This window comes from Megascapheus bottae, chromosome 1 (genome assembly GCF_031878675.1).
Source record: "Megascapheus bottae isolate mThoBot1 chromosome 1, mThoBot2.hap1, whole genome shotgun sequence".
Lineage (NCBI taxonomy): Eukaryota > Metazoa > Chordata > Mammalia > Rodentia > Geomyidae > Megascapheus > Megascapheus bottae.
The window spans coordinates 44,046,098-44,058,536 of record NC_143509.1 but is presented as its reverse complement, the minus strand read 5'-3'; the positions used below and the strand labels follow the sequence as shown (position 1 = coordinate 44,058,536).

General features: G+C 37.9%; 1 protein-coding gene and 1 long non-coding RNA gene across 4 annotated transcripts in view; one reads left to right on the top strand and one right to left on the bottom strand.

Annotated features, from left to right (window-relative positions):
* The window catches only part of Vps8 (VPS8 subunit of CORVET complex), a 231,930-nt gene that overhangs the window by 83,206 nt on the left and 136,285 nt on the right, over positions 1-12,439 (bottom strand). For all 3 annotated transcript variants that reach the window (XM_090343220.1, XM_090343238.1, XM_090343229.1), the window contains 2 exons: positions 8,838-8,927; positions 4,340-4,386 (listed from right to left, as the gene is read on the bottom strand). In XM_090343220.1, the coding sequence (XP_090199346.1) occupies positions 4,340-4,386; positions 8,838-8,927 (137 nt within the window). The remainder of the gene's footprint in view (positions 1-4,339; positions 4,387-8,837; positions 8,928-12,439) is intronic.
* LOC150069039 (uncharacterized) overlaps positions 1-12,439 on the top strand; it is a 57,970-nt gene that overhangs the window by 35,310 nt on the left and 10,221 nt on the right. The gene's annotated exons all lie outside the window — the stretch shown is intronic.

The following is a 12,439-nucleotide window of genomic DNA, read 5'->3' as shown; positions in this document are numbered from 1 at the left end:
AATATAGCTGAGCACTACTGGCTCATGCCTATAATCCTAGTTAATTAGGCAGGTGTGATCTGAGGATTACAGTTTAAAGCCAGCCTACGCAGCAAAGTCCATGACTTTCCTCATATCTCCAACTAACACCAAAAAGAAGGAAGTAGAGTGTGGTTCAAGTGATAGAATGCCAGCCTTGACTAAAATGTTAAGGAACTGTGCTCTGAATGGGTGCATGCCCCAATAATAGCAATGAATTGAAATGAAATGAAAGAAAGGAAAACACAAACTGGCATGGTGTATGCCAATAATTCATTTCAAATAAACAAATATATATATATATATAATATACCAGATAACAAGGTAAGATGCTATAACTATGAGAATAACCAAGGGACAATAAAAAAGATGAGAAATAACATAGTACATTAAGAAAAACAATCACATATTGGATATATGCGTATTTGGCTATTTGAAATCGGATAGGGAAGTGGGGAAAACAAGATGAGTGGCAGGGGTGGGGGGAGGAAATGGGGACCAAGACATGAGAAAGGATATCAGTGTATGTGAAGTAATGCACCTTCTATCTGGTGAATATAATGTAACCCTTCCACTAATCACAATAAAAACATATGGGAAAAAAAGAACAACAATCACACATTATATAGCTCTTGTTTCCATATCCTGGAGTTCGTTTCATTTAGCCTTATCCTATATGACCTTATGTATCTAGGTTTTGCGCTATTGTAGTCCTCTGCTAGGAGAGTCCATTATTACAAATGAGGGAAACCATTAAGACCATGTTCCTTTGGGTCTGGCTTATTTCAATTAATACAATCTTTTCTAAGCCTTTGCATCTCCTTGCAAATGGAGCGATGTTCTTTCTGACGACAGCATAGAATTCCACTGTGTCTAAATACCACAGCTTGTTGATTCAATCATCTATTAAGGGGCATCTGGGTTGGTTCCATATCTTTGCTATCGTAAATAGTGCTGCAATGAACATTGTTGTGCTAGTGGATTTAGTATGTCCTTATTTCCGGACGATTGGGTAAATGCCAAGGAGTGGAATTGCTGGGTTATAGGGGAGTTCAATGTTTAGTCTTTTGAGAAAACTCCATACTGCTTTCCATAGTGGTTGAATTAGTTTACACTCTCACCAACAGTGTAGTAGTGATCCCTCCTGGCAACATCCCCGCCAGCATCTGTTCTTATTAGATTTCTTGATCCTGGCCATTCTAACTGGAGTGAGGTGAAATCTCAGAGTTGTTTTGATTAGCATTTCTTTTATGGCCAGAGATGTCGAGCAATTCTTCATGTGTCTATATGCCATTCTTATTTCTTCAGAGAAGACTCTCTTTAAGTCTTTGGCCCATCTTTTAATGGGATGGTGGTTTCTATGGAGATTAGTTTTGGAGTGATTCAATTTTTTTAGCTGTTGATATATTTTAGATAGGAGGCATTTGTTGTATGGTTAGTGAAGATCTTCTCCCACTCTGTGGGCTTTCTATTTAGCTTGCTAGCAATGTCCTTTGCCTCTGCAGTTTAATTTACCCCATTTATCCAAACTTTCTTTGATTTGTTGTGTTACTGGGTCTTTATTAAGAAAGTTTCGACCTGTGTTAAGGAGACCTAGTGTATCTGCTATTCCTTCTGCTAAAGTTTTCAGTGTATCTTCTTTTACCTCGAGGTCTTTGACCCATTTGGAGTTAATCCTGGTGCAGGATGAAGGATCCAACTTTAGTTTTCTGTAGGTGCTTAACCAGTTCTGCCAACACCACTTGTTGAAGAGGCTGTCTTTCTTCCATTCTATTTTGGCTCCCTTATCAAAGATTAGGTGGCCATAGGACTGTGGGTTGATTTCTGGGTCTTCGGTTCTATTCCATTGTTCCTCAGGCCTGTTCTTATGCCAGTACCAAGCTGTTTTGGTTACTATAGCTCTGTAATAAAGTCTAAAGTTTGGTACTGAAATTCCTCCTGTGCTATTCTTTCTGCTAAGAATTGTTTTTGCTATACAGGGTCTTTTATTATTCCATATGAAATTTCCTTCTATTTCCTTAAAGAATGACATTGGGATATTGATTGGTATTGCACTGAATTTTGCCCTTGGCAAGATTGCCATTTTCACGATGTTAATTCTTCCAATCCAGGAGCATGGGAGGTTTTTCCATTTCCTCAGTTCTGCTTTATTTATCTTTTTCAGGATTTTAAAGTTTTCATCATAAAGATCCGTTATACTCTTAGTTAATTCCTAGGTACTTTATTTTCTTTGAGGAGTTGCTTTCTTGATTGCTGTCTCGATCCTCTTGTTGTTGGCATATAGGAAGGCAGTTGATTTTTGAGGGTTTATTTAATACCCTTCTACCTTGCCAATCAAATCAGCTCAAGCAACCTGGGAGTAGAGTCTATAGGGTTCTTTAAATACAGAATCATGTCATCTGCAAAGAGGGAAAGTTTCACTTCCTCTTTCCCTATTTGAATCCCAGTTCTGCTTGCCTCTTGCCTATTGCTCTGGTTAGGAATTCTAATACTATGTTAAAGAGGAGTGGAGAGTGGACATCCTTGTCTCCTACCTGATTTTAGAGGAAATGGCTTTAGCTTTTTGCCTTTAAGTATAATGCTAGCTGTAAGCTTAGCATATACAGCCTTTATTATACTGAGGAATGTTCCATGGATTCCTAGTTTCTCCAGAGCTTTTAGCATAAAGGGGTGTTGGATCTTGTCAGATGCTTTTTCTGCATCTATTGAGACAATCATGTGATTCTTGTCCTTGCTCCTGTTGATGTGATGAATTATATTAATTGACTTGTGTATATTGAACCAGCTTTGCATCCCTGTGATGAATCCTGTTTGATCATAGTATATAAATTTTTTGATGAGTTGCTGAAGACAGTTGGCCAGTATTTTGTTGATCCAATCATCTATTAAGGGGCATCTGGGTGGGTTCCATATCTTTGCTATCATAAATAGTGCTGCAATGAACATTGTTGTGCTAGTGGATTTAATATGTCCTTGTTTCCGGACGATTGGGTAAATGCCAAGGAGTGGAATTGCTGGGTTATAGGGGAGTTCAATGTTTAGTCTTTTGAGAAAACTCCATACTGCTTTCCATAGTGGTTGAATCAGTTTACACTCTCACCAACAGTGTAGCAGTGTTCCCTCCTGGTTTTGGGATGAGGGTTGTGATGGCTTCGCAGAATGAGTTTTGTGAAGAGCCTTCACTTTCAATTTCAGGCTGGAATGTTTGATATAAAGGCATATCCCATCTAGAGATATTAAACTTCAGATGAGGTATTTTCGTGCTCTTCTCTAGGTATTCATTGAATTCTCCCAGTTCTAATTATTCTGTGGAGTTGGGCCCAGGTATCTGTGTTTTTAAAAGCATCCTTGGTGATATTCAGGCATACTCTGGTCAAGATTACAAACTCAAGAGGGTATTTATACCATTATCCTCAATCCCCAATGTATTCCTCTTAGTCATAGTAGAGCAAAGATGTCATATGCAAAGCTGCTCTGGCCTACACATCCATTACAAATTTTATCAGCTCCTGTTTTTTTTTTTTTTGTTTTGTTTTTAAAAATAACTTTACACCAGCACTTGCAAAACTCCCATTTAATTTTTCTTTTTCATGCCACCAACAATTCAGTCAAAAGTAAATGTATCTAATAGTTTTTTTTTTTTAAAGCAGTCAGTTTACAGGTTGGCTGAGAACTGTAAAGATAGAGCTAAGTTGAATACAAGTAGCTTTTGCCTGTAACCCTAGTTACTCAGGAGGATCCTAGTTCAAGGTCAGAGGTTTGCCTTAGCAGAAAAATCTTAAAGAATTAATCAGCAAAATGCAAAACTGGAGGTATGGCTAAAGTGGTAGAACACTAGCTATGAGCAAGCAAGCTGAGCAAGAATGCAAGATCTGTGTTTAAGCTACATTGCCAGTACCATAATAACAACAACAAAAAAGGAAAGCAACAGCAAAGCAAAACAAAACAAAAAAGAACAAAAAAGGTAGAGCTTTCCATTTACACCATGGAATAAGGTACAGGAGGGCATGAGCTAGCGTGAAAGTGGAAACTTCATTGTCATCAAGTCCTTCTTGAAATCTGTCCTCAGGACATGACTTCATTATTTCACTTACATAGATGATTAAGCATTGAATCTACTCATATTCAAATGGAAAAATGAGTTACCTAAGGATATCCATTTTCATGTCATGGACAATTTTATCTATGCAATAATTACTATTCTTACTATTAAAAATTGAGAGCTAATTTTAATATTTGGATACCATGAACCAGTATCTTAATCTTAATTTAGTTCTTTTAATTTCTTACCTATGTATTACAAAAAACATTATTAACATACCTTGGGTCAAGAAGACTCCTCAAAAATTTGAAAAGTAGAAGTTGGTTCTAAACAGGAAAACACCAAAAAAGTACAATTAAATTTTGAAATGAATTATGCCACAGTAAAGAACTACTCTAGAGTGTTCCTTTAAAAACCACCAGTATACCTGTTTCCATGAGGAAATATAGCATTCTAGGGAGTGCTGAAGAAGAACCTGGCATCTTTATGCCCTCGCAGTGGTCCTAATCACTGTCTCAATCACTCATGAATGCACAGGAATACACCTTGGTATCTCAGAAAAGGCCCTGAAGGAAACAGAGCCAGGATCTGAGAGACAGTGCTTCAAAATGCTCTGATGACAGCGAGTTCTGGAGGCACTGATGGGTTTCAAACTGTCTCATCCCTTCCTGGTGACAAGGGCCTACAACTGTGAGACAGTTAATCAGGCAGGGTGTAGGTTTCAGGCCCAAATGGAAAACCATCACCACAGTAAGCTTAGCATCTATGCAGCATAATCAACTGCAGAAGAAATGGCAATCACATTGAAATGTGTCAGCAGGCAGTACACAAAAGAAAATCTAGGTTCTGTGTTGCACACTCATGAGCTATAGGATTTTGTGTAAGTAACTTAGCCTCAGTATTTAGCTTCTTTATGTCAGGGGTGGGGGGTTGGGGGGTTGGGGAGAGATTTGTATCTTTTTGCCTTCTGCATAGGGTAGCAATGTGGATTAAATTAAAAAAAAAATAACCTCATGTTCCTAAGGTTTTGAGAAGCCCAAGAAAAAAAGTTTAGTGTTTCTTCTTTATTTCTGATATATTTACATTTCATCTGTACAGAGCACAGGACTTTCAAAGTTAAAAAAGGGTTAATAACCATTTAATGATATTCATCTAGAATATGATTTTTTAAAATATATATTTATGACTGAACATGCGTTCAATGGTAGTGTTCCTGCTTAACATGTACAAGGTCCTGGGTCCAATCCCTAGTACTATAAAAATATGTGTGTGTGTGTATGTACAACTCTTTTAATGTTATATAATCATTATTGTAATATATAAACATGACAAGTATTAATCTTTGAAAAGTCTGACTCTCATATTCATTAGTCTTTGTCAGTCTGATAACTATGTTTATTCAGTCTTTAATTTCCTATCTTCTCCTTGTCACTTTGTTTTATTTTACCTGACTTTCCCCCTGATTAAACTTAACACTGTAGCTAATTTTCATTTCAAGAATTCTTGTGGAGCACCAGTGGTTCACACCTGTAATCCTAGCAACTTAGGAGGCTGAGATCAGAGGATTTGGGTTTGAAGCCAGTTGGGGCAAGGAAATCTGTCTTTTTTTTTTTTTAAGCTAGTCCTGGGACTTGAACTCAGGGCCTGCACACTGTCCTTGGGCGTTCTCGAGGCTAGAGCTCTACCACTTGAGCCACAGCACCACTTCTGGCCGTTTCTATATATGTGGTACTGAATAATCGAACCTGGGCCTTCATGCATGCTAGGAAAGCACTTTACCACTAGGCCAAACTCCCAGCCTGTGAAACTCTTATCTCCATTAAACTTCCAAAAAATAAAAAAATAAAATAAAATAAATGTAGAAGTAGAGATGTGGCTCAAGTGGTAGAGGGCATATGCGGGCACACATGCATACATATGTGCACACACAGAGAATTTTTAAAACTTTTATTCACAGGCACTTTGCTTGTCATAAAATGCTAAAAGACTTCATAAGATCTGTATGGAAGTCTCATACGGTGAACAAACTCTGCAGTAAAATATAATCTCTTTTAGATAAGTGAACCTGTCTGGGAACTGATGTATCATGCCTGTAATCCTAGCTACTTGGAAGACTGAGATTGTTGGGATTGTGGCCAGCCTGGGGAGAGGTCCATTCTCATCTAAGATCTGGATACAATGATGTGTGCCTTATCCTAGCTATAGGGAAACCTAACATAGCGGTCTGTGCCTAGGCATGTGCCTATACAGGAAAGGAGACCCTAACTCAAAAACAGACAGCAAAAACCAGGGCTGGAAGTATAGCTCAGTGGTAAGAGGTGCTTTCTAGAGACACTGATGGCTCTTGGCCATAGTCCTAACTACTTAGGAGGCTGAGATCTAAGGGTTGCAGTTCAAAGCCAGCCCGGGCAGAAAAGTCCTTGACACTCTTATTCCAGTTAACCACCAAAATTCCAGAAGTGGTACTGGGCTCAAATGACAGAGCACCTGTGTAAGCAAGTATGAAGACCACAGCTTAATTCCTAGTACTGCAGAACTAAGATGCAACAGACCACAAATAGTCACCTTTTTCTTTTCTACTATACTTTAATATTTATAGATTTTACCTGATAGATGAATGTCATATTTATTTACTGGACTACTCTTTTAACATTCTTACAGTTATAGAAAAAAATCCTGTATTTATTAATTTAACATTTTAAAGGACAAGGACACCAGAAGCACCACAATAGTGACATTGCCAGAACTGTTAACTGTTGAAGGGGACAGAAGTTCCAGTGTTGGGAATGGCATGAACAGGAATATCCTGTGGCTTCTCACTAACCTGGATATGAAGTCCCTCCATACAGTAACTCTGTATCCTGGGCAGAGCTGACATTCTTCCAGTCAAACTATTCTGGACCTCTCTTTTGGGTCTCCCACCTTGGGAGCAGGGATTAATGTCATGTTCCCTGGTGTTATCCTTGGCACTGAAGGTTTGGGGTCCCAAGCATTTTTACTGCATTAATGGGTGAGTCTTTATACTTGAGTTAGAAGACCTATTGCTGGAAAAGCCTGGTACCTGAGAGTCATTTTTAAAACTTTCTCAGCATATTCACTCCTGATTCTATACAAATATATCTGGAATTGGCCTTATTACTGCCACTCTGTCTTGTTCCTCACATTTTTTCATAGACTTTTGCCTGTAAATGATCTCTGTGCTCTAGCTGCCTTTCTTGCTTGCCCACTGTCCCTCTTGGGATTCAGAGGTTTCTATAAGTTAGGGCAAATGTCTGACTTGAGTAATTTTCCAACAGAGAAGTATAACTGTCTTAGTACTATATGTAGTATTAAGGTCCAGGCTAGGTTTTCTAAAAGCCCATCTCTTCCAAAACACCTTTTCTTGCTTATTCTTACTCCAGAGAATATGAATATAGGTGCTATTTATTGCTTTTATGTCTTCATATATCAAACGTCTATTATCTAGAAAGCCTTTTCTAATTCTGTTTGGAAACCAGATACTAATCATTTGAGACTCAGTTCAGACAGCTCTAGGAATACATATAGACTTTCTCAGTCTATCACTATTTTCTTTAGTTCCTGGAGTACTTTTACTCTATGGGGTGGCTCACACAACACTGTACTGTAGTTACATAAATGCTTCTCTGTTCCATAGAAAAAAATAAAGGAAAAGTTTATATTCCTGTTGTTTATTTGTTGTTTACTTAATCTCAGGTGGTATGGGGGTCTGAACTCAGGGGCCTTACACCAGCAAAGAAAATACTTACTGAGCCACATCCGTGGCTATTTTTGTTTTAGTTCTTTTTCAGATAGTGTCTCCCTATTACCCAGGGCTGGCCCTGAAGCATGATCTGCCTTCTGCCTCTTCTTGGGTAGCTGGAATTATTGGAGTGTGAATGCCACACTCAGTTTGTTTTTGGATATAAGAGTACAGTTAATTTTTTTTGCCTGGGCTGTCCGTGAACATGATCCTTTCATCTCTACTGTTTGCATAGCTAGGATTATAGTAATGTGTCACTGTGCTCAGCTTATATTCTCAGGATCTAGTATACTATGGTTCAAAGTAAAGTCATAATGAATATTTAAATGAATGAATTTTGTATCTTTGTCACACCTTCTAACTCACTATTCTGTTTTTCATGTTTTATACTAACTATTCTTGCTATTTGAGGACACTGGGTTGTTTCTTGTGTCCTGTAACTGCTCTATTCCTCATATCTACCTCGTGACCATTTTGGTTATGTTGCTATAGCAACTGATAAAATGATAAAGGAAACATTAGACCTATTAGAGGTACTTCTACTGAGTTTCTCAATATTCAGTATGCAGCTATATTCCAGTTAAGATTTTATATGTAAAATAAAGTCAGCATGAAGATAACGAAGTTCTAAGTAAGTAACAAGAGCTCCAAGAAAAGCCAGTTGTGGGTTCTGTGGCATAAGGAAGAAAAAGAAGATCGAAAAGAGGATCATGTGTAGATTATGGTTCCTAGAATCAACAAAGGTTATAGTTCTGGAAGTATTTCTTTGCTGTTAATATTTGTTATGCAAAGATGAAATCCCTCATTTTAAGACTCAGAGTTCTTCATAATACTGTTCCCAAATAACATATACACACATACACATATATGCATGTGTGTAGACATTATTTACTATTAAATGGCAACTATCAACTTAATAAGTTACTATAATAAAAAGTGCTTAGTTAGAGGTTCAATAACTGTTTCAATAGTTATTCTTCAATAATGTTTTTCTCCTCAATATATAACAATATTTACCTGAAGTTTTTCAATGACGGTTTCAATCTGTGCAGAAAAGTGGGTTGCAACCAAATCTGCAGCCTTGCAGGGCTTCAGAGCAACAAGTTCCTAGAGTTAGAAGGAAAGACAGATGGGTTATCCATGGTGTGAGGTATGATCACTGAGCTTAGTACTGTTAGAAGCAAACACTAGGCATTCCAGGAGACCCGGACAACTGGCACCATAATTTAAGAAGCATGTTGTAAATGAGCAAAATTAGGAATATGCCACATAATAAAAATCAGAGAAGGATTTCTAAAGCAATTCAGAATTCTCAGAAAAAAACAAACAAACTAGAAAACTCTGGATTCTGGCCATGATTAAAGAGTACAAACAAAAAGGACAAAAGCTTTTCAAATTCCCTGTAATGCACTTTATCTCTGAGCTCAAAAAAAAAAAAAGTGAGAGAGTACAGCTGTCATTTCTCTAGCTAATTATTATGAAACTTTTTTACCTAGTGCCTACAGAACATAAACCATTGTTCATTAATCATTGTTAATAAGATGTGCTTCTGCCAGTCTATCTGATTTTTCAAACTCTTCTTGACACTACTGGCTACAGTTTTCTTCTTGAAACTCTGACATTGGATTCTATCACATTCCTTTTGCCCTTTTCCATTATTCCTTCTCTGTGGGGACAAATACAGCTGTGATACTTGACTAAATGCAAAGACTAAATGTAGGACAACAGCATAGTATGTTACCTAGTAAAGTTTATACAAGTTATTACAACGTTACATGATATGTTCAATAATTATTGTGCTGGGTAACATTTGTAGATCGTACTATATTATTTTAATTTAATATATATCAAGAGAGAGAGAGCATACGAGTACTCTATCTCACAAAATAGGCAATATTACCACTAATTTGCAGACATTAAAAAGAAACTTCTAAACATTAAATTTATTCTAGAAGTTTAAAAATTCAGAAAAATGGTAAGTTCTTTATAGTATAATAAACTAACTTAAGAAGAAACAAAAATGATGAATTTGCTTTCAGCCATTAAAGGCACTGATGGATTAGGGGTGTGGGTATGTGCTAGAGCTCTTGTCTAATGTGCAAAAATCTCTGGGTTTGATCTTGAGGGATGCATGCACACACACATACACACACACACACACACATACACACTTCTTGCTGGGCATGGTGGTAGATGTCTGTGGTCTCTGTTAATTGGAGAAAGGAGAATTGTATATGTTCAAGAGTTTGAGGTCAGGTTGGGCAACATAGCAAAATTCTGTTTCCAAAAAAAGGAGAGAAGTAATGAAGAGAGGGAGGAAAGAAAGGAAAGAAGGAGGGAGGGAGGGACAGAAGAAAGGGAAAGAAATTGAATGAGTAGTAAAAAATCAGTCCATATAGAAAATGCCAGGCTTAGATAAACTCATTGGTAAGTTCTTGAACTCAAGGCCTGAGCTTTCCTAGACTAGTGCTCTACCATTTGAGCCACTGCACCACTTCTGGCTTTTCTATGTATGTGGTACCAAGGAATCATACGCAGGTCTTCGTGCATGTAGGCAAGCACTCTACCACTAGGCCAAACTCCTGGCCCCTCACTGGTAAGTTCTAGTAGGCAACTAAGAAAGGAATGCTTGTAACATTAGCTAACCTAATGAAGAGAATGTGAGGGGGGAGGGCGGTGAGGAAAGGAATTTCTTTAGCTCATTATGAGGCTAGCAACATTCTGAAAACAAAACTCAACAGGATAATTCCCTAGGAAAGGAAAACTGCATATTGATCTTTGCCATGAATATTGATACAACAGTCTAAAAATGAAATCCAATACATAAAAATAGTATATTAGAATCAAGCTACATATATCTGCAGATGGTTGCACAGCAATAGAATTTACCATTAAAAAAAGGGAAAAAGAACAGTGAGAAAATTAAAAATCCATTGATGAGAAACCTCCTTAGCATACAAAAAGAGAAGACAATGTCCATAAAAATCCTTAACAGTAAACATCAGAGTTATACTGGAAAAATAGTAACATTTACATGGCAGGCACTGGTGGCTCACACCTATAATCATTCAGGATGTGGAGATCTATGGATTATCTGTGGCTCTAGTAGTAGGGCACTGGCCTTGAGCAAAAAAAGCTTAGGGACAGTGCTCAGGCTCTGAGTTCAAGTTGCAGGATTTATATATACAGTGACACACATGAATGCTACCATTAAATAATGTAAAGTTATGACAATAAATTTACCATAGAATGGAAAAGCTCTACAGAGAAAACCCATACAACTTTACAGAATGATACTGAATGATTATTTTTAAAAGATTATCAATTATCTTCAAAATGATGTATAGTTTTGACACAATGCCTATCAGAATCAAAATTAAGGTTATGCAGTTGGATGCCAGTGGCTCACACCTATAATCCTAGCTACCAGCCCTGGCACAAAAGTTCATGAGACTCTTACCTCCAATTAACTACTAGAAAACAGGAAGTGGCACTGTGGCTCAAGTGGTAGAGTGATAACCTTGAGCTGAGGAGCTCAAGAACAGCACCCAGTCCCAGAGTTCAAGCCCCAGGACTGGAATTAAGGTTATGCCAGGTGCCAATGGCTCACATTTGTAATCCTAGCTACTTTAGGAGGCTGATATATGAGGGTAACAGTTCAAAGGCAGTCCAGGTAGATGAGTCTGTAAGTCTTTTTTTTAAATCCGACCTGGTGCCTGAACTCTGGGCCTGAGCTCTGTCCCTGCGATTCTTTTGCTCAAGGCTATCACTCTACTACTTGGGCCACAGAGCCACTTCTGGCTTTTTCTGAGTAGTTTACTAGAAAAGGGAGTCTTAGGAACTCTCCTACTTGGGCTGGCTTCAAATTGCAATCCTTAGATCTTAGCCTCCAGAGTAGCAAGGATTATAGGTATGAGCCAATGGCACCCACTGTGAGATTCTTACCTCCACTGAACTATCAAAAAATCCAGAAGTGGAGCTGTGGCTCAATTGGTAGATTGCTACCCCTGAGTTCAAGCCTCAGGACTGGCATGTGCGTGCACATGCCCACACACTCACACGTGTACACATGCACACACACACGTTAAAGATTTTTCTTTTCTTTTTTGGTACAATTTCCTAAGTATTCTGAAGTATATTAGCAAGATGTGAAGTACACAAAAAAGCCACAGAACTGTTAAAAGATGTCAAAATATTTTACAATAGCAATAATATTAAACACTGCATTTCTACCAGGTTCTTGGCTGAGCCTAGACCCAGACTGTGATCAAAGAGTAATTTCACTTAAGTAAAGTTTACAAACAGGTAAAACAAAAACAAATGTAGGGATGAGTGAAGCTATAGCAATCGTATACAGTAAGGGAGGGAGTAATTACAAAAACCAGGATGATGGATATATTTTTATTAGTAGGAGGGGAGAGGCCAGGGTTTGTGGTCAAGAAAAGACATGTAGAAAGAGTCTGGGACACTAGATGTTTCATTTCTCAATCAAAACCAAGAAGGTTTGCTTTGTAAGTGTGTATGTGTGTAGGGGGGTATGCATGCACAGGTCCTGGGGCTTCAGTTCAGGGCTTTTTCACCACTTGAGCCACAACTCCACTTTTGTTGGCTTTTATTGG